Source organism: Oncorhynchus tshawytscha, linkage group LG08 (genome assembly GCF_018296145.1).
Source record: "Oncorhynchus tshawytscha isolate Ot180627B linkage group LG08, Otsh_v2.0, whole genome shotgun sequence".
NCBI lineage: Eukaryota > Metazoa > Chordata > Actinopteri > Salmoniformes > Salmonidae > Oncorhynchus > Oncorhynchus tshawytscha.
Window position 1 is genome coordinate 44,390,926 of NC_056436.1, and position 22,718 is coordinate 44,413,643.

General features: G+C 41.6%; 1 protein-coding gene and 1 non-coding gene across 2 annotated transcripts in view; both read left to right on the forward strand.

Annotated features, from left to right (window-relative positions):
* LOC112256432 (WD repeat-containing protein 43) overlaps positions 1-21,346 on the forward strand; it is a 51,101-nt gene extending 29,755 nt beyond the window's left edge. Inside the window, exons 11-17 of the mRNA XM_024429698.2 lie at positions 1,883-2,023; positions 6,650-6,768; positions 7,130-7,193; positions 7,480-7,593; positions 13,860-13,923; positions 20,919-20,977; positions 21,187-21,346. Of these exons, the coding sequence (XP_024285466.1) occupies positions 1,883-2,023; positions 6,650-6,768; positions 7,130-7,193; positions 7,480-7,593; positions 13,860-13,923; positions 20,919-20,977; positions 21,187-21,315 (690 nt within the window). The 3' untranslated portion in view covers positions 21,316-21,346. The remainder of the gene's footprint in view (positions 1-1,882; positions 2,024-6,649; positions 6,769-7,129; positions 7,194-7,479; positions 7,594-13,859; positions 13,924-20,918; positions 20,978-21,186) is intronic.
* Positions 1,616-1,752, forward strand: LOC112257217. Its single transcript, XR_002954549.1, has one exon. It is a non-coding gene; the product is annotated as a small nucleolar RNA SNORA15 (small nucleolar RNA).
* Positions 21,347-22,718: the final 1,372 nt, after the last annotated feature.

The following is a 22,718-nucleotide window of genomic DNA, read 5'->3' on the forward strand; positions in this document are numbered from 1 at the left end:
CCAACGCTCTAATTACTAGGCAACCTGTCGCCCCAGATGCACGAATTAGTTCTGGGGGCAGACTGTTAGAGAAGATGGTAGAATAAGGAGAATGTTTATTTGTATTTTTTTTTACTGAATATTGTACAAATGTCATCCACATGCTGAATTGTGAGTAACTCACATTCAAATTTTAAAAAATGGCAATACAAACTAAAATACAATAAACAGCAGGCATAGGCAAAGTAAGTTGCTGACAAGAGTGGAACTACCGCTCTGCTTAAATCTGTCAAATGTCCCTTTCTGAAATTTGAAAGATTAAACACTTGCGAAATCGTAGTTTGATCAGTGACATTCTGCACACCAGAACAAAGTTTATCGTTAGTTGTCGCATCCCTGAGTCTGACAGACGCTACGATAAGTTATATTAGGTGCATCTGTCCACGAGAGATTGATCTGATGGCGTTTCACTCAGCAAAATGTTTAAATAATATATCATTAGCAGACTCTTAACCAAAACTTAGATGTGTGCATACAACTTATGAATGTGTTCCTAGGAATCAAACCCACTATCCTGGGATTGCAAGCAATGTTCCCTCAAAGAAAATTTGGGCACTGGACAAATTTCACTTCTGCTGTGCACAAACTTGAACGTTGTGAAATTTCTGTAACTTCCAGCGCACGTTTACTATGAACACTGAGGCTGTACCCACTTTAAGTTAGTTTCAGACAGTGGTCAAATATGCTTTTGTTGCAATTTGATCATATGAGTGGCTATTTCCATGTTAAAATGTTATATCATTGAGTCTACAGTAGCAGCCAATGTGTGGTGTTCAATGTAGGCTTACATTCCATAAGATTAAACAAAATATATGCTGCAGTGCTTGACATTAACCTGTTTATCCACTTGTCCTTCAGACAAGGTGACTGAAAATGTGGTGTTTGCTAGAAATTAAATGTATTATTCCCTCAACATTATTACTGAGAATCAGACAAATTGTTCTATCCTTTGCCTATTGGCTACTTAGCTTATTCAAAATTCAACACTGCCCCTTAGACAAAGCTCTTTACCCGACTCTTTTCAAATATGGCTTTTTGTGCTCTTGTAGTAAGCAATCACTTCTCATTTCTGACTATAAAGCATCTATAACTGGGCTAATAACTCGCTAACTAGCAAAGGATATGAACAAATGCGCACACGTGGCTAAATACAGCTCTCACTGATCTCAAAAGAAGCCCATATATTTATGACCGCTCATTCTGTGAACACAGTCCAGTTCAAAGTGAATGGCAATGGTCTGTTTGCATATAGGTCTACTGCAGCTCTGATTTGGCTTTGCGGCACTGGTGTGTAGAGTACAGACTGCACGTCCTGCAGTATCCTGCATGTCAATGCAATACAATCCTACTCAGAAAAGTGGCTTGTTGCTTCGATCATACTTCCCACAGTCAAGGGAAATGTTGCTTGTGTTAGCTGAGGGGTGAAACTCTCATCTCGTGCTTCTCTGTGCGGGCTGATATTTATTCTGTGGAAGTCTCAGGGGAGCTGCGTGCCCGCGCACTGTTTAGAGGGAACATTGGTTGCAAGCAGTATGCTCTACTAACTGAGCTACAGAGGACCTGTTGCTGCCATTAGGCATGGACGAATTCTGTGTTACTCTGTCAGTAGTAAATGCAGTCAGACACCATGCAAAAGTATTGTTTCACTCCTCTCTTAGTAAGGCTGAGTGCTCTCCTGTGTCTTAGCCAGTCAACGGAGGAGTGAACACACTGTAGCACAGCAAATAAAATACTCTATAGCCCTTCTCTCAAGTTGTATCTGTTAACAGCAAACTGCTTGTGCTTTGCCTCATTTACTTCGCTGTTAACCCAACCACTGCTACTCCAACTTTTTCCTCCCCAGATGTCCATAGAGGAGCGACTGGGAGAGATCAACTTGTCACTTGAGAAGGGCGGAGTCAAGGAAACCCCCTCTCTGCAGACGGACAACTTCGCGGTGCTACTGGTGCAGGGTCTGGAGAGCAAGGACGCCAACATCCTCAATGTGAGCGGACCCTTTTATTTGTGAATATATGGTCTCCGATATGCCAGATAAGGCCCTTGCAACACACCACAAGATCCCTGTAGTGTTCAGAAAAATGTATGAAATATTTCTCTCCCTGATTTGGGGGTTCGTAATATCCCAAGTCTCCAGTGATCATGTGATGTCAAAACATAATTTTTTGTCACTATAGTGAATGCTTTGAGCAACAAAACCGACGTGTGCTCAACTAGGGGTCAAAACAGATTGACAACATGTAAACTACAGTGCATTCGGAAAGTATTCAGACCCCTTAACTTTTGTTACGTAACTGCCTTAATCTAAAATTGATTAAATTAATACGTTTTTTTCCCCCTCATTACTATACACCATAATGGCAAAGCAAAAATAGGTTTAGATATTTTTGCAAATGTAAAAACTGATACCATAAACATGGTAAGTAATTCAGACCCTTTACTCAGGACTTTGTTGAAGCACCTTGGGTAACAATTACAGCCTCGAGTCTACTTGGGTATGACGCTACAACCTTGGCACATCTGTATTTGGGGAGTTTCTTACATTCTTCTCTGCAGATCCTCTTAAGCTCTGTCAGGTTGAATGGAGAGTGTCGAAGCACATCTATGTTCAAGTCTGGCCTCTGGCTGAGCCACTCCAAGGACATTCTGAGGCCAGTCCTGCTTTGTTTTGGTCGTTGTCCTGTTGGAAGGCAAGCTCTGTTAGTGACCATTAGGTTCTTCGTCTTCTCCCTGACCAAGGGACTTCCCCGATTGCTCAGTTTGGCTGGGCTGCCAGCTCTAGGAAGAGTCTCTTGGTGGCTCCAAACTACTTCCGTATAAGAATGATGGAGGCCTCTTCTTGGGGATCTAAAATGCTGCAATTTTTTGGTATCCTTCCCCAGATCTGTGGCTCGACACAATCCTGTCTCGGGCCTCTATGGAGGATTCCTTCGACCTCATGGCTTGTTTTTTGCTCTGACATGCACTGTCAACTGTGGGACCTTGTGTAGACGGGTGTGCCTTTACAAATCATGTCCAATCAATTGAATTTACCACAGGTGGACTCATCAAGTTGTAGAAACATCTGAAGGAGGATCAATGGAAACAGGTCGCACCTGAGCTCAATTTCAAGTCTCATAGCGAAAGGTCTAAGTTATTTCTGTGGTTTTTATAAATGTTCGCTTTGTCATTTTGTGGTATTGTGTGTAGATTGAGGAACACAATTAATTAATACATTTTAGAATAAGGCTATACCGTAACAAAGTGGAAAAAGTGAAGTGGTCTGAATGGTTTCCAAATTCACTGTGTTTAGTCTCAATGCGTATTGAACATAAAGACATTTGCACAATGAGCACCTGTCTTTCAAATGCTTTAGTTGTTGGTTAGCTAGCTAGTGGAGTTTTGCCATCTTAGCATTAACATGAAGTCAGTCAGCATTACATGGTAACAAGAACTTGCTGAAATGGCCACCTACCATTCCACACACGGCAGCTTCTTGTCATTGTTGCTAGTGATGTTTAAATGTTAATGTTGGGATCATAATTTTTTCCCACGGTGCAGTTATCACAAAACTACCACGAACATAGTGTTTCCCAAACTGTCCTGGGGACCCCAAGGGGTATACATTTTGGGTTTTGCTCTAGCACTACACAGCTGATTCAAATGATCAACGCTGGATAATGAGTTTGAATTTGAATCAGCTGAGTAGGTGTTTGGGAAACGTTGCACCAACAGGTCCCCATCCTAATGAAACGGCACCATTTCACCAATACACTTGAAGTTTACATACACTTAGGTTGGAGTCATTAAAACTACTTTTTCAACCACTCCACAAATTTCTTGTTAACAAGCTATCATTTTGGCAAGTCTGTTAGGGCATCTACTTTGTGCATGACACAAGTAATTTTTCCAACAATTGTTTACAGATAATTATTTCACTTATAAATCACTACATCACAATTCCAATGGGTCAGAAGTTTACCTACACTAAGTTGACTGTGCCTTTTAAACAGCAGGGATAATTCCAGAAAATGATGTCATGGCTTTAGAAGCTTCTGATAGGCTAATTGACATAATTTGAGTCAATTGGAGGTGTACCTGTGGATGTATTTCAAGGCCTACCTTCAAACTCAGTGCCTCTTTGCTTGACATCATGGGAAATCAAAAGAAATCAGCCAAAATGTAGTTCTCCACATGTCTGGTTCATCCTTGGGAGCAATTTCCAAAAGCCTGAAGATACCATGTTCATCTGTACAAACAATAGTACGCAAGTATAAATACCATGGGACCACGCATCCGTCATAGTTCTCAGGAAGGAGACGCGTTCTGTCTCCTCGAGATGAATGTATTTCCATTGCAAAACTACCATTCCAGTGTTTTACTTGCTATATTGTATTTACTTTGCCACCATGGCCTTTTTTGCCTTTACCTCCCTTCTCACCTCATTTGCTCACATTGTATATAGACTTGTTACTGTATTATTGACTGTATGTTTGTTTTACTCCATGTGTAACTCTGTCGTTGTATCTGTCGAACTGCTTTGCTTTCTCTTGGCCAGGTTGCAATTGTAAATGAGGACTTGTTCTCAACTTGCCTACCTGGTTAAATAAAATAAATAAATCTACTTTGGTGCGAAAAGTGCAAATCAATCCCAGAACAGCAGCAAAGGACCTTGTGAAGATGCTGGAGGAAACGAGTGCAAAAGTATTTATATCCACAGTAAAAACGAGTCCTTTATCGACATCCTGAAAGACCGCTCAGCAAGGAAGAAGCCACCGCTTCAAAACCGGCATTAAAAAAGCCAGACTACGGTTTGCAACTACACATGGGGACAAAGATTGTACTTTTTGGAGAAATGTCCCCTGGTCTGATGAAGAAAAGAAAAAAAACTGTTTGGCCATAATGACCATCGTCATGTTTGGAGGAAAAGGGGGGATTCTTGCAAGCTGAAGAACACCATCCCAACCGTGAAGCACGGGGGTGGCAGCATCATGTTGTGGGGGTGCTTTGCTGCAGGAGGGACTGGTGGACTTAACAAAATAGATGGCTTCATGAGGAAGAAAAATGTTGATATTGAAGCAACATCCCAAGACATCAGTCAGGAAGTTATAGATTGAATGCAAATGGGCCTTCCAAATGGGCAATGACCCCAAGCATACTTCCAAAGTTGTGGCAAAATGGCTTAAGGACAACAAAGTCAAGGTATTGGAGTGACCATCACAAAGCCCTGACCTCAATCCTATAGAAAATTTGTGGGCAGAACTGAAAAAGCGTCTGCGAGCAAGGAGGACCTCAAACCTGACTCAGTTACACCAGCTCTGTCAGGAGGAGGAATGGGCTAAAATTCACCCAACTTATTGTGGGAAGCTTGTGGAAGGCTACCCGACATGTTTGACCCAAGTTAAACATCGCTACCAAATACTAATTGAGTGTACGTAACCTTCTGACACTGGGAATGTGGTGAAAGAAATTAAAGTTGAAATAATTCACTCTACTATTATTGACAATTCACATTCTAAAAATAGTGTTGATCCTAACTGATCTAGATAGGAATTTTTTACTAGGATTAAATGTATTTGGTTAAGGTGCATGTAAACCTCTGACTTCAAGTGTACTTAATTCTCCATGCTGTAAGTAGATGTGCATCTTTAAAATTGTTTGCAACGGAGATCAAGCACTCTGCACGTCATCGTTGAGTTGAAACATGGCAATGAGACAGCAAAGCGATAGCAGCAAAGTCCTTTATGACAATACTATAATAAGAAAATGCCAACTTTTTGAAGTCGAAATGAGCTACATTGGCAGTACAGGTGCAATGCTGTACAAACCATTGCTGATCGATAAGGGACTGAGTGATAAAATCATAGTGCTGAATACAGAATTGCAGTTGATAGCCGTCGTCAATGGGTTGAGGATGTCCGCTTCAATACCCTAATGGTATATCTAGAACCGGACTACAAATGCCATGTTGAAAAAAAAAACGTGACGGCCCTGATGGAGTAATTGTACAATGATGTGACAACACATTGTTGGACGTTGATGAATATGCCGACATGCATCACTGCAGTGATCCATCACATTAAGAAGTGGGACTTGAAGTCCCATTTACTGAGAACTTCAAGGAGAGGCACACAACAGAGATCCTAAAATATACCATCGTTACTGAGTGGGTGGGGGACAGCAGTAAGGAGAGAACCAACTGGTAGGTTGCCAGGACTGCTGTAGATCCAACTGCATTGCCCCGTAGTGGTCATACACAGGACCATATCTGAATTGTGAATGCATGTAAATGTGATTTAAAAAAAGTTTAAATGACAATGGTACTTTGAAACATTGAACCTTTTTAAATTTGTCACATCGCTAATTGGTATCTGACATTCAGAATCATAAAAGCATGTCTACCGCCCCCATCGCATCATTTTTGTGGCGTTTCAGCCATCCAATCTTGATCTTCCGCTTTATTTGTAGTTTATAGAATAAAGGTAAATTGGTATGGAGTTTTTTGGTCAGTAAGATCCCTGACCCTTCTGCTTTTTGTCAGTGACATACATTTACAATTGCCATACTTGATAGCACTTCCAACTTTTGGTTTCTCTGAAATCTGTTCATTGACATTGGTCTCTCTGCCCCACAGAATGTATTTCAGACCCGGAAGGATAACTTAATAAAGAAAACCGTTTCCCGGTTACCCATCCCTGCCGTCTTGCCATTGGTGGAAGAGCTCACCAAGAGAATGCAAGGGCATCCATACACGTAAGTGAACACCCCCGGATCGGATATGATCAGATGTTGATGATATTCACATTCCCGTTGATGCAAGACAAAGACCAACTATATTTACCTTGAGTCATTTAGCAGACGTTCTTATCCAGAGCGATTTACAGGAGCAATAAGGGTTAAGTGCTTTGCTCAAGGGCACCTTAGTAGATTTTTAACCAAGTCCGCTCAAGGATTCGAACCAGTGAGCTTTTTGGGCCATTACTGGCCCAATTGTTTTTAGTTAAATCTAGTAGAAGGCATCATTCCTAAACCCTTCACCCTGATATTGTTGCCTGAAGGGAACCTAACTTCACCCCAACTCAACTAGTTTCTCCTTTTCCCATTTGTACTACAGGGCAGTGCTGATGGTACGATGGCTCAAGGCTGTTCTCATGCAGCACACCTCCTACCTGTCCTCGGTGAGTCTATCCTTGGGTGTCTTCAGCTGGCTGCTAACTACAAACCCGAAACATGGTTTGTTCTGGGGAATGTATCAGCTCATTCTGGGGAATGTATCAGCTCATTAGCTCACAAACATTTGGAGAGTTAAGTTTTGTTTTTGTTCAACAGTTTATACAGTTTTACACACTTATACAGTCAGATTATTGACCCACGACCAATGTTTATACTTCCTCAAAACGAGGAGTGATTTTATTTGATTTTATACTGATTTTATACTATGCTTTTGGTCTATCCCTGTACCAGTTGCCAGATCTGGTGTCTCAGCTGGGAGTGTTGTACCACATGATTGAGAGCAGAGTCAAAATGTTCCACAAACTGACCAAGCTGCACGGCAAGCTCTATCTGCTCATGACACAGGTACGTCTTGGCACTAGTTGTTTTCACTGCACAGTTAATTCAAGTGCTACTACCAAAAACTCTACACGGGAAACCAGGTCCAGAGAAAAACCTAAGCTGTGTTTGAATAACCATACTAACGTAGTGTATATTACATACTTAATGAGTATATACAGTTGAAGTCAGAAGTTCACATACACCTTGGCCAAATATATTTCAACTCAGTTGTTCACAATTCCTGACATTTAATCCTAGTAAAAATTCAGTTAGGATTACCACTTTATTTTAAGAATGTGAAATGTCAGAATAATAGTAGAGTGATTTATTTCAGCTTTTATTTCTTTCGTCACATTTCCAGTGGGTCAGAAGAATACACTCAATTAGTATTTGGTAGCCTTCCACAAGCTTTCCACAAAAAGTTGGGTGAATTCAGGTTTGTAGGCCTCCTTGCTCGCAGACACTTTTTTTGTTCTGCCCACAAATTCTCTATAGGGTTGAGGTCAGGGCTTTGTGATGGCCACTCCAATATCTTGACTTTTTTGTCCTGAAGCCATTTTGCCAGAACTTTGGAAGTATGCTTGGGGTCATTGTGCATTTGGAAGACCCATTTGCGACCAAGCTTTAACTTCCTGACTGATGTCTTGAGATGTTGCTTCAATATATCCACATCATTTTCCTTCCTCATTAAGCCATCTATTTTGTGAAATGCCACCACAATGATGCTGCCACAATGATTCTGCCACCGCTGTGCTTCACGGTTGGGAAGGTGTTCTTTGGCTTGCAAGCCTCCCCCTTTTCCTCCAAACATGACGATGGTCATTATGGCCAAACAGTACTTTTTTTGTTTCATCAGGCCAGGCCATCTGGCTTTTTTATGGCAGTTTTGAAGCAGTGGCTTCTTCCTTGCTGAACAGCCTTTCAGCTTACGTCTATATAGGACTCGTTTTACTGTGAATATAGATATATACCGGTTTCCTCCAGCATCTTCACACGGTCTTTTGCTGCTGTTCTGGGATTGATTCGCATTTTTCATCACTAGGAGACAGAACGTGTCTCCTTCCTGAGCAGTATGACAGCTGCGTGGTCTCATGGTGTTTATACTTGCGTACTATTGTTTGTACAGAACAACGTAGTTCCTTCAGGCGTTTGGAATTTGCTCTCAAGGATGAACCAGACTTGTGGAGCTCTACAATTTTATTTGAGGTCTTGGCTGATTTTCTTTAGATTTTCCCATGATGTCCAGCAAAGAGGCACTGAGTTTGAAGGTAGGCCTTGAAATACATCCACAGGCACACCTCCAATAGTCTAATTGACATAATTTGAGTCAATCAGAAGCTTCTAAAGACATTAAATTTTCTAGGATTTTCCAAGCTGTTTAAAGGCACAGTCAACTTAGTCTATGTAAACTTCCGACTTCAATTGTACAACATACTATTAGTGCATTTTAGTATACTGTAAACAGTTTTCTTTAACTTGACTGTTCTGGCGCATCGCCTGCCTCCCGGAAGTTCATGCTGTTGCTTTGCGACTTCTTGTTAGCTTGTTAGCATAGCTAACAAATTACTAGCTATACATTTTAAGATTTCATTAACAAAGTCCATTGAGAACGCACAATGACAATACCACTTAGCTAAGCAAAGAACAACGTGAATAATCAAGTCAACATATTAAATACAGTGCCTTACGAAAGTATTCGGCCCCCTTGAACTTTGCGACCTTTTGCCACATTTCAGGCTTCAAACATAAAGATATAAAACTTTATTTTTTTGTGAAGAATCAACAACAAGTGGGACACAATCATGAAGTGGAACGACATTTATTGGATATTTCAAACTTTTTTAACAAATCAAAAACTGAAATTGTGCGTGCAAAATTATTCAGCCCCCTTAAGTTAATACTTTGTAGCGCCACCTTTTGCTGCAATTACAGCTGTAAGTCGCTTGGGGTATGTCTCTATCAGTTTTGCACATCGAGAGACTGACATTTTTTCCCATTCCTCCTTGCAAAACAGCTCGAGCTCAGTGAGGTTGGATGGAGAGCATTTGTGAACAGCAGTTTTCAGTTCTTTCCACAGATTCTCGATTGGATTCAGGTCTGGACTTTGACTTGGCCATTCTAACACCTGGATATGTTTAATTTTTGAACCATTCCATTGTAGATTTTGCTTTATGTTTTGGATCATTGTCTTGTTGGAAGACAAATCTCCGTCCCAGTCTCAGGTCTTTTGCAGACTCCATCAGGTTTTCTTCCAGAATGGTCCTGTATTTGGCTCCATCCATCTTCCCATCAATTTTAACCATCTTCCCTGTCCCTGCTGAAGAAAAGCAGGCCCAAACCATGATGCTGCCACCACCATGTTTGACAGTGGGGATGGTGTGTTCAGGGTGATGAGCTGTGTTGCTTTTACGCCAAACATAACGTTTTGCATTGTTGCCAAAAAGTTCAATTTTGGTTTCATCTGACCAGAGCACCTTCTTCCACATGTTTGGTGTGTCTCCCAGGTGGCTTGTGGCAAACTTTAAACAACACTTTTTATGGATATCTTTAAGAAATGGCTTTCTTCTTGCCACTCTTCCATAAAGGCCAGATTTGTGCAATATACGACTGATTGTTGTCCTATGGACAGAGTCTCCCACCTCAGCTGTAGATCTCTGCAGTTCATCCAGAGTGATCATGGGCCTCTTGGCTGCATCTCTGATCAGTCTTCTCCTTGTATGAGCTGAAAGTTTAGAGGGACGGCCAGGTCTTGGTAGATTTGCAGTGGTCTGATACTCCTTCCATTTCAATATTATCGCTTGCACAGTGCTCCTTGGGATGTTTAAAGCTTGGGAAATCTTTTTGTATCCAAATCCGGCTTTAAACTTTTTCACAACAGTATCTCGGACCTGCCTGGTGTGTTCCTTGTTCTTCATGATGCTCTCTGCGCTTTTAACGGACCTCTGAGACTATCACAGTGCAGGTGCATTTATACGGAGACTTGATTACACACAGGCGGATTGTATTTATCATCATTAGTCATTTAGGTCAACATTGGATCATTCAGAGATCCTCACTGAACTTCTGGAGAGAGTTTGCTGCACTGAAGGTAAAGGGGCTGAATAATTTTGCACGCCCAACTTTTCAGTTTTTGATTTGTTAAAAAAGTTTGAAATATCCAATAAATGTTGTTCCACTTCATGATTGTGTCCCACTTGTTGTTGATTCTTCACAAAAAAATACAGTTTTATATCTTTATGTTTGAAGCCTGAAATGTGGCAAAAGGTCGCAAAGTTCAAGGGGGCCGAATACTTTCGTAAGGCACTGTATGCTATACTGGCAAGTTCGCTGCATTAGTAGCCAAGTAACATACCCGTACATAAACTCCTCTCCCTGTAAAGGGATGAGTAGCAGGAAGTTGAATTTGGGCGTGCATTTCATCCAGATGTGAAAATACTGCCCCCTGTCACCAAGAAGTTAAGTACTGCAGTGCATCTCCTCCTCATGGACTGCACCAGATTTGCCAGTTCTTGCTGTGACATGTTACCCCACTCTTCCTCCAAGGCTCCTGCAAGTTCCCGGATGTTTCTGGGGGCAATGGCCCTAGCCCTCACCCTCCGATCTGACAGGTCCCAGACGTTCTCAATGGGATTGAGATCAGGGTTCTTCGCTGGCCATGGCAGAACACTGACCTTCCTGTCTTGCAAGAAATCACGCACAGAACAAGCAGTATGGCTGGTGGCATTGTCATACTGGAGGGTCATGTCAGGATGAGCCTGCAGGAAGGGTGCCACGTGAGGGAGGAGGAGGTCTTCCCTGTAACGCACAGCGTTGAGATTGCCTGCAATGACAACAAGCTCAGTCCAATGATGCTGTGACACACTGCCCCAGACCGTGACGGACCCTCCACCTCCAAACTGATCCCACCCCAGAGTACAGGCCCCGGTGTAACGCTCATTTCTTCGACAATAAACGCCTATCCAACCATCACCCCCGGTGAGACAAAACCGTGACTCGTCAGTGAAAAGCACTTTTTGCCAGTCCTGTCTGGTCCAGTGACGGTGGGTTTGTGCCCATAGGCGGCGTTGTTGCCGGTGATGTCTGGTGAGGACTTGCCTTACAGCAAGCCCTCAATCCAGCATCTCAGCCTTTTGAGGACAGTCTGAGCACTGATGGAGGGATTGTGCGCTCCTGGTGTTACTCGGGCAGTTGTTGTTGCCATCCTGTACCTGTCCCGCAGGTGTGATGTTCGGATGTACCAATCCTGTGCAGGTGTTGTTACACGTGGTCTGGCACGGCGAGGACGATCAGCTGTCCGTCCTGTTGTGCTGACTTAGGCGCCTCACAGTACGGACAGTACAATTTATTGCCTACCGTCTGTAAGCTGTTAGTGTCATAATGACTGTTCCCCAGGTGCACGTTCAATAATTATTTATGGTTCATTGAACAAGCATGGGAAACTGTGTTTAAAACCATTTACAATGAAGATCTGTGAAGTTATTTGGATTTTTAAGAATTATCTTTGAACGACAGGGTCCTGAAAAGGGGACTTTGTTTTGTCCGAGTTTACATGCAGCTGCTGTAATGATGGGCTATGCGGTTCGTAAGACTAGTGTAGCTAACAATTTGTCAGCCAACATAAAGTGTAACTTATTGGGAAGTTATTTATTACATTGCTCAACATTTTAGCATTTGTCGTTAATTAAAGCAATGAATTTGTATCCTCTCTCGTCGGACTTCAGCTGCATATTTTCCTCCATTTCATTAAAATAAAAATTTTTATGAAGCCATGCCCATTTCCTGGAGAATTGTATTTTGGAAACAAAGTGAAAACAGGTTTTGAGAAATGTTTGCAAATGTTTAAAAATGTAAACAGTGCATGTCAGAGCGAAAACTAAGCCATGAGATCGAAGGAATTGTCCAAAGAGCTCCCAGACAGGGTTTTGTTGAGTCACAGATCCGGGAAAGGTTACCAAAACACTTCTGCAGCATTGAAGGTCCCCAAGAACACAGTGGTCTACATCATTCTTAAATGGAAACAGTTTGGAACCACGAAGACTCTTCCTAGAGCTGGCTGCCCGGCCAAACTGAACAATCGGGAGAAGGGCCTTGGTCAGGGAGGTGACCAAGAACCTGATGGTCACGCTGACAGAGCTTCTCTGTGGGGATGAGAGAACCTTCCAGAAGACAACCATCTCTGCAGCGCTCCACCAACCAGGCCATTTTGTGTAGTGCCCAGAAGTAAAGCACTTGACAGCCCGCTTGGAGTTTCCTAAAAGGCACATAAAGGACTCTGATCACGAGAAACAAGATTCTCTGGTCTGATGAAACCAAGATTGAACTCATTGGTCTGCATGCCAAGTGTCATGTTTCTAAGAAACCTGGCACTATCCCTACAGCAACGTTTTTTCAGCGGCGGGGACTGGGAGACGAGATTAACGGCGCAAAGTACAGAGGGTTCTTTGATGAAAACCTGCTCAGGACCTCAGACTGGGGCGAAGGTTCACCTTAAAACAGGACAACGATCCTAAGCACACAGCCAAGACAATGCAGGATTGGCTTTGGGACAAGTGTCAATGTCCTTGAGGCCCGGACAAACATCTCTCTGGAGACCTGAAAATAGCTGTGCAGCTATGCTCCCCATCCAACCTGACAGATTTTGAGTGGATCTGTAGAGAAGAAGGGAGAAACAGGTGTGCCAAGCTTGTACCCAAGAAGATGTGAGGCTACACTTGCTGCCGAAGGTGCTTAAACAAAGTACTGAGTAAAGGGTCTGAATACTTACGTAAATGTGATATTTTCTACATGAGCAACATTTTTGAACCCAGTTGTTGTTATGGGCTATTGTGTATAGATTGAGGGGAATAAACATTTTCATTTTAAAATAAAGCTGTAATGTAACAATGTGGATAAAGTCAAGCTGTCGGATTACTTTCAGAATGCACTATATGTGTTTAATATATGCTGTGTTCTTATTCAACTTAACTGACATTACAAAAAAGGCTTGCATTGCCACTTCAGTTAACAACATTTGAATGAACTTTCTATATTGTCTTGAAAAAGATTGCATCACAATACCAGGCAGCCATTGCGAGTGTTCCGGTGAAATGACCAGTCAACTGCCAGGGTTAGAAGTATATACCAAGTATTTCTGTGTGCTGCTGCATTGTTGCCAAGGCCAGTGTTTCCCATGATAATCTGCAGTCCTGTGCTCAACAGGACAATGCCTTCATTGGACAAATGAAACTGTCCATTCAGCTTTTCCCCCACCTGTGGCAACTGCTGCCTCCTAAAGTGTGTTTCTCTCCCAGGTGGTGACAGGTGACAGTGGTGTCACAGACGTGGACCATAAGGCCAAGCTTGTCTACGAGGACGGTAAGGTCTCACTGGTTTTTGTCTTTTTATACCTTTATCACTCTCTGTACCCTCATTTATTTATATATATATATATATATATATATATATATATATATATACACACACTATATATATATATATATATATATATATATACACACACTGTATATTTGCTTGGTTAACAATGATTTGAAAACGGATAAGCAGGAGAGCATTTGGGGGGGTGGTGTGTGAGGATTTGCATACCCTGACCGGCATGCCAAATCACGACTACAGCTTTTGCTGGGCAGCCAGCGAACTTACTCATTATGGCACTGTATAAAACTGCATAAGAAATTGGCTTTTGATTAAATAATTAAGGCCGGTAGCTTTTTCTCTGGAATATGGCCAAAATATCAATGTTTTAATGTTTCTTGGCTATTTAGCCGTATTTTATGTTTCTGAACAATACATTTTCAAATTATGGTTTGAGTAGTAGGCTTGGGTGGTATTCTGTATATTTGGAAATAGCCACGGGATGATTTTTCAATACCTTTGGAACTGCTGACCGTTTTTCAATGCATTTTAGTGTTTGTAGCTACTTGAGTAAATACCTGCAGTCAACTTGAACGGAACGTTAGGTGCTAAAGCAGATCGCATTAATTTCCCCTACCACATTATTTTATATTATGAAGCTTACCGTAGTTCCCCAGAACAGTTGAGCCAGTCAGGTGTTTGTGAATTGCACAATGGGGGAGCGGGAGCTGCTGAGTCCAGCTGTTTGGCATGGGATGCGTTTTATATTGAAAGTCAACTTTTTTTCCCTTCAATATTGTGATCTGGGACATGCAACTATAGTTTTTCTTCATAGAAAATACAGTAGGTCAACACATTTGGCAGAAAATGGCTTAATTTTCATCAAATGACAACAGAAGTGCAATGCTATTTGGTTGGCAGCCACAGGTAAATGAGCTTACAATGAAAAAGCACTTAGTTTTTGTAAAAATTAAAAATGCATGTTTATCATAGAAACTGTATTATATACAGTTCCTAATGTTTTGCTTGAAGTTAATCTTGCGTTTTACCGGTGAAAAGTCGGCTGGCTACACTGAGAAGTAGCTACACATCAGTCAGAGCACAGAACGCCCGTTCATGAACTGTCATCCGAGTGGAATGACACTGAAGCACAAAATTACGGTGATGCCGAGCAGGGGGGAAAATCCTGTGAGAAACGCAGAATTCCGCTTTAACTCGACGCACAGTTTGACCTGCTAGTGGCTGAATTAACAAGGTGATGGGGCATCCTTGCGCCCCCCCTTCCTGCGACAGTTTTCTCAGAGCAGGCGTCAGACCCGTTGCCCTCGTGACTCCACACAGACACAGCGTGTAGCCTACACATGCTGCTCCAGAGCCAATAGGGTTCTTCCTTCGAACAAGCGTAAAACATCCCTAAAACCTTGTTTATTTGTATAATGGATCCCCATTAGTTCCTACCAGGGAAGTAGCTATTCTTCCTGGGGTCCATCAAAGGCAGTTTATACAATTTAAAAAAACATTACATTCACAGATTTAACAACACACTGTGTGCCTTAATGAAGGCACAATATTGGTGTGTATTGTGCGTATGTTATCGTGTGTGTGTGTGTATGCGTGTCTGTGCCTATGTTTGTTGCTTCAGTCCCTGCTGTTCCATAAGGAGTATTTTTATCAGTTTAAAAAAGTATATATTATCTGTTCTGGACTTGGACTGTGAAGAGACGTCTTGTGGTGTATGCGTGGGTGTCCGAGCTGTCTGCCAGTAGTTCAACCAAACAGCTCGGTGCATTCAACATGTCTATACCTCGCACAAATACAAGTAGTGATGAAGTCAATCTCTCCTATACTTTGAGCCAGTGTCCTGTTCTGAGCCAATTGTAATTTTCCTAAGTCCCTCTTTGTGGTGACTGAACAGTAGTCTAGGTGAGACAAAACTAGGGCTTGTAGTACCAGCCTTGTTGATAGTGCTGTTAAGAAGGTAGAGCAGCGGGACTTCTCCCCATCTTAGCTACTTTTGTATAAATATGTTTTGACCTTGACAGTTTACAACACAGGGTTACGCCAAGCAGGTTTGTCACCTTAACTTGCTCAATTTCCATGATTTATTACAATATTTAGTTGAGGTTTGGAGTTTAGTGAAGGCTTTGTCCCAAATCCAATACATTTAGTTTAAGACATTCAGGACTAACTTATTCCTTGCCACCTGCTCTGAAACTAACTGCAGCTCTTTAAGTGTTTCAGTCACTGTAGTAGCTGACATGTATAGTCTTGAGTCATCTGCATACTTGGACACACTGACTTTACTCAAAGCAAACAAAACAACCCCCACAATCTTTTTTACCATCAATTTCTCTCAGCCAATCAGTCATTTGTGTAAGTGCTGTGCTTGTTGAATGTCCTTTCTTTTAAGCATGCTAAAAGTTTGTCAATTTTACTATAAAATAGCATTGAGTTTGGTAACCGGCTGATTAGGAGTGGCAATATCATCTGCTAGTATCCTCACTAATTTTCCATCCACCCCGGTCGGTTGTCATTGTTGATGGTGGAATAATTGTCTTTCATAATTTGGTCAGATTTACTTGGATGTGTTGTGTCAGCGTTTGTTGCTGTCATGCCGAAGTTAGCTAATTGTGCAAATGAAAAAATGATTTAAGTAGTTAGCATTATCAGTTGGTTTTGTAATGAATGAGCCATCTGATTCAATGAATGATGGAACCGAGTTTGCCTTTTTCCCCAAAATTTTATTTAAGGCGCTCCAAAGCTTTTTACTGTCATTCTTTGTCATTTATCTTTGTTTCATAGTGTAGTTTAGTCGCATGATTTATTAATTTGCATGAAGTTTCTGCCAATTCCTTTTGCAGCCAGACTTATTTCGCAGACTTATTTCGCATTCCTTTTGCCTCATCCCTCTCAACCTTAACATTCTTCTGTTCCTCATCAATCCACAGGGATATCTGTTTTTATAGTCATTTTCTTAATGGGTGCATGCTTATTAGTAACTGGAATAAGCAATTTCATAAATGTGTTAAGTGCAGTGTGTTTGTTCCTCATTACCCACCACAGACCAACAAATATTCTTTACATCAACAACATAGGAATGACTACAACACTTCTTCTATGACCTCTTATACACTATATTAGGCCCAGCCTTCGTAACTTTGCTTTTCCTAGATATGTCTACTACTATATATTATGATCACTACAGCTAATGGATCTAGATACTGCTTTCAAGCACATTTCTGTCATATTAGTAAAGATGTGATCAATACATGTTGATGATTTCGTTCCTGTGCTGTTTGTAACTACCCTGGTAGGTTGACTGATAACCTGAACCAGGTTGCAGGCACTGGTAACAAGTTGGAAGCTTTTTTTTGAGCGGGCAGCTTGATGAAAGCTAGTCAATATTTAAATCATCCCCTGAAAGTCTACCCCTCTGTTGATATCACACATTATCAAGCATTTCACACATGTTATCCATATACGGACTGTTAGCACTTGGTGGTCTATAGCAGTTCCCCACCAGAATGGGTTTTGGGTGAGGCAGATTAACCTGTAGCCATATTATATCAACATTATTTAATATGAGATCGTCTCTTAGCTACAGGAATGTGGTTCTGAATATAAACAGAACCACAACCTCCACAATTGGCATTTCTATATTTTCTGTAAATGTTATAACCTTGTATTGCTACCACTGCATCATCATAGGTATTATCTTAGTGAGTTTCAGAGACAGTCAGAATATGAATTTTATCTGTTACTAGCAAATTATTAAGCTTACATATGTTTAACGTGGACTGTTTTGAGCGCTTTTCTTCTGGGATGCTTGATTATTTTCATTGCTTTGCTGGAAAGGCTAGCAGAAGTAGATATGTTATTTGTTAGTGCAGGGCGAGCTGCTCACAGTGTACTTCCTCATAGGGCACACCAGCTTAGTGCTAACAGTATAAAAATCTGGTTCATAGGTACATGATTACTGCATACAATAGCTGTAGGATCAGCAGAGGCATTCGGTACAGGTATAGGGACATACATTTGGTTACTTACATTGTCCACCAACACCCCTAGTATAATGTACAATTGCTGAAGCATTATGACAACTCAGCGTCACAATGGTAGGGGTTACCTGAGCTGGGCTTGAGTCATTGATAAGTCATTGTCTCAATGCAGCCTTATAATGCTGTGAAAGGTGCCAGGAACCCAAATTATTTGGGTGGATCCCATCCGTGTAAAACGTGTTATTTCCCAAAGGAATTGAAATTGTCAACAAAAGTTTCACCCATTGCGCTGCAATAATCACTTAGCCAGTTGTGAAGAGAGAATCCTTCAGTTGTGAAGAGAGAATGGTGCTGACCCCGAGAGGGGTCAGCGCCAGATATGATCTTCTTCTGTTGGCACTTCAAAAGGTCCCAGGTCACAATGGTCCTTTTTGTTCGAAAATGTCCTTTATATATCCATAAAAACTCAGTTTAGCTGGCACGCTTCAGTCAATAATCCACTTAGTTTCCCTCCATCAAAATGAATCCCAAACGTTACTAATAAACTTATCCAAACACACAAGTCAAACAACATTTATAATCAAACCTTAGGTATCCTAATACACAAATAAACTATAAAATATAAGGCGGAGAATAGTATGGTCATTAACGGAGATAAATAAATAAGAAAGAACGCACTTTCCTCCACCCGCGTGGAAACACTACAGCCAAAATGGGAGCCGCCTAGAAAAACTACAATTTCTGGGTCATTTTTCCAAAAACCAGCCTGAAACTCTTTCTAAAGACTTGACATCTAGTGGAAGCCCTAGGAACTGCAATTTGGGAGAACTTGGGCTTATAATTATAGTACTAGCCGTTGAAATCAGTGTTATGCTGAATGTTTTTTTTGGTGGGGATGGTTTGTCCTCGGGGTTTCGCCTGCCATATCAGTTCTGTTAATCTCAGACATAATTGTAACAGTTTTAGAAAATGTGGAGTGTTTTCTATCCAAATCTGCCAATTATATGCATATCCTAGCTTCTGGGCCTGAGAAACAGGCAGGTTACTTTGGGCACGCTTTTCATCCGGACGTGAAAATACTGCCCCCCATCCCAACAGTTTATAACATAAATATATAACTTTGGCCAACATATTCATTTTAATGACATCGACACTTCCAAAAAGTAAACGATTGTTTCAAACTTGCCAAACGAGGGATAGAAAATAGTTAACCAATTACTATGATGTGTCGTCCCTTAGGATCAGCAATTACCTCAGAAGATACAAAGGGGTTAGATTTATCATCCAAAATTTCAGCACCTCTTGATTTACTATGTAAGTTGGAACCAGTTTACCAACCCAGTCCCTGCAAATCCGAAAGTGCTCACCAGTCCTCAAGTGAGTCTCTTGTAGAAATGCCAGATTCGCCTTCAAACCCTTTAAATGTGTCATCACCTGCTTTTGTTTCACAGGGTTGTTAGCCCCTTTGATGTTTCACGAAATGTACTTGATGGTATTATTCCGGGAACCCTGAGCACTCCCGTTATACAATCCTTTCATTAGAGCATAGAGTGGAAAAGCAATGAATACCCAAAAACCCCAGGATAACTTGTCTCAGAGTAATAATGTATTTGGAAAAGGTATAGGGGGAAAAAACACTGAAAAGACAATGGCATTAAAACTGAACAATTCAACCTCCTGCCCCTCACCCCAGACAATACCTCCCCAAAAGAGGTACAAGCCTAAATAGAACATGTTTTCTCATTTTGAGAGTGCGGTGTTAAACCCACAGTCCCGCACTTTAAAGTGGGGAAGCAGCTCCCTCGTCCGAGATTCTCCATCTTCTCATGGAAAAAGTGCACTCGAATATCAGAGGGCCTCTCACCGTCCCGGGGCTTGGATGCAGTGACCGGTGGGCACGATCAATCAGGGGTGTCTCGTACATGGCAAGAACATCCTTCAGTAGCCCAGTGACTAAATCCGTGGCGCAAGGCATTTCTGTCGACTCTGGGACCGATACCAGTCTCAGGTTATTGTGACGAGAAAATCCCTCTAACCTCACACAGCTCTGCTGTACCTTTTTTTCCCCAGATCCGTAGCCAGGCGTTTCATGTCAGCCTCCAGTGAGGTAGTCAGGTCAGAGACACTGATTGCGGAGGTCTCCAGTGCTGCAATCGTCATGGTGTGCAACTGTTTTGAGTGACGTGATAGCTGTGACCGTCTCGTTTTGTAGGATAGTTAAATCTGCTTTTAAAGTATCAGAAACCTTATGTATTCGAGTCTCAATTGTAGCAACTACCCTTGTTTTCATTTCAACTATCTCTGAGCATAGTAGCGTGATGCCCTCAAATGTTCATTTCCGTGCCACCAGGCAAAGCCGCACCCCCGGGTAAATTGCTAGTCTCCGGACCCTCGGGTAAAGTGCTAGTCTCCGGATCACTTTTCTGTAGCCAGCTGAAAATGTGTGTAACAGACGGAGCCGGCACTAATGGAAAACACTGGTATATATTATTTTTGTATCCCTTTTTATAATCAGGACCTGTTAATGGTAGGGAACAGCACTTTTATTTTGTGGTCTTTTAGCGATTTTTTTTTTGTTTGTTGTAAATGTTAACATCCCAATTTTGCGTTAACATCCCTAGTGACTGTTACCTGTGTAAATGTGCTCTAGCGGACCTGTGTATTTGCTTTAGGGAAGAATCACATCAAGCAGCCAGTCGAGATCCCCCGTCACAGCCTCTGAGTTTTTAGCTCAATTGTGCTGTCAAAGCGAACAGGCCCTGAATGTCAACTAATTCAAATGCGAATATGTACTTTTCACCGAACAGTATTTAAGAGAAAGGGGCTTTTTTACAGTTTAGTTCCCTCACCTCTCTGGTCTGTTCCATTTCTCTGGCCATCTCTCCCCCTTTTCTGTGGTATGATTCATGTCTCTCTGTAATAAAGCTGTCAAGTGGTTCTGTAAAGTGTCTCGACTGTGGCTTTGTGAATGACTGGTTTTTGTCTTGTCCCGCTCTACAGCGTCCTCTGATGAAGACAAGGCTTCAGGCGATGAAGGTCTTCCAGACGAAGATTCTGATGTAAGTGGTACTGAGACAAAGGGGCTGTGGGTGGGAAGGAATGCAGGTGGGTTGTGAAATGCCTACTCAAGTTTATATGGCGGTGTTGTAAAGCAGGCTTTTGCTCTTGAACAAACACATTCTCACAGATCATTATGTTTGTTAGTTTGACTTGTGAACTGCGGTCTTTTACTGAGTTGTTGGGTTGACCTGGGAATTTGTCTGTGCAGAACTGGGAGGAGGATGAGGCTATGGAAGACGAGCATAGAGAAGACGAGACGGAGGAAGGCATGAGGACGGAATCCAAAGCTAATGGCGATTCCGACATGGAACCGGGAAACGAGAGCGAGGAAGAGTGATGCTCTTCAAAGGAAACAATCTCAAAATGAACACACAAAAATGGACCTGAGATTGTACTTTTATTTTCATGCTTTGTTTTTATTGTATCAGAACATAAATGGTTCTACAAAAAAAATGGACAGGCAGTGGGTGCGTGTGACCGGCTGTGAACGAGGCCTATTCTTTTCCCGGGACAGCCAACAAAGGCGGGAACGTGTTATCCCCACAACCAAGCTGAAAGCCCCATATTTGGAATATTTTCCAGAGATTCAAGACCCATGCTTCTGTCCCAATCTCCTCCTTTCTCCACTTTGTCTGTGGTTCTGGGTGTAAATCAAGTGTGACCCCCCCCCACTGCTTATTCCAGAGAAATGGTGGCCTTGTTGCCTGACATGGGATGCATCCAAATGGCTCCATATTCCCTACATACAGTTGATGTCGGAAGTTTACATACACTTAGGTTGGAGTTATTAAAACTCGTTTTTCAACCACTCCACAAATTTATTGTTAACCTGTCTAGGACTATCTGGAACCCCTCGGCAACAGCCAATGAAATTGCAGGGCGCCAAATACAAATCTCATAAATAAAAGTATTAGGCACCATTTTAAAGATAAAATTCTTGTTAATCCAGCCAGTGTCTGATTTCAAAAATGCTTTAGAGCGAAAGCTCCACAAACAATTTTTAGGTCACCACCAACTCACAGAAAAACCTAGCCATTTTTCCAGCCAAAGAGAGGAGGCACAAAAAGAGATGGCAATTAATCACCAACCTTTGATCTTCATCAGACGACACTCATAGGAATTCATGTTACGCAATACATGTATGTTTTGTTCGGTAAAGTTCATATTTATATCCAAAAATCTTAATTTACATTGGCGTGTTACGTTCAATAGTTCCAAAACATGCAGTGATATTGCAGAGAGCCACATGAATTCACAGAAATACCCATTATAAATGTCGATGAAAATACAATTTTTAGACATGGAAATATAGATACACTTCTCCTTAACTGCAACCGCTGTGTTTGATTTTAATAAAACTTTACGGAAAAAGCATAATCTGAGAACGGCGCTCAGAGCCCAAACCAGCCAGAGAAATATCCGCCATGTTGGGTAGTCAACATTATTCATAAACAGTATTATAAATATTCACTTACCTTTGATCTTCATCAGAATGCACTCCCAGGATCGCAGTTCCACAATAAATGCTTGTTTTGTTTGATAATGTCCATTTATGTCCAATAGCTTCTTTTGTTAGGTCGTTTGGTAAACAAATCCAAATGCGCGATCTGGTCCTTTCGGACAAAACGTTCAAAAGGTTATATTACAGGTCGAAGGAACTTGTCAAACTAAGTATAGAATCAATCTTTAGGATGTTTTTATCATAAAAGTTCAATAATGTTCCAACCAGAGAATTCCTAT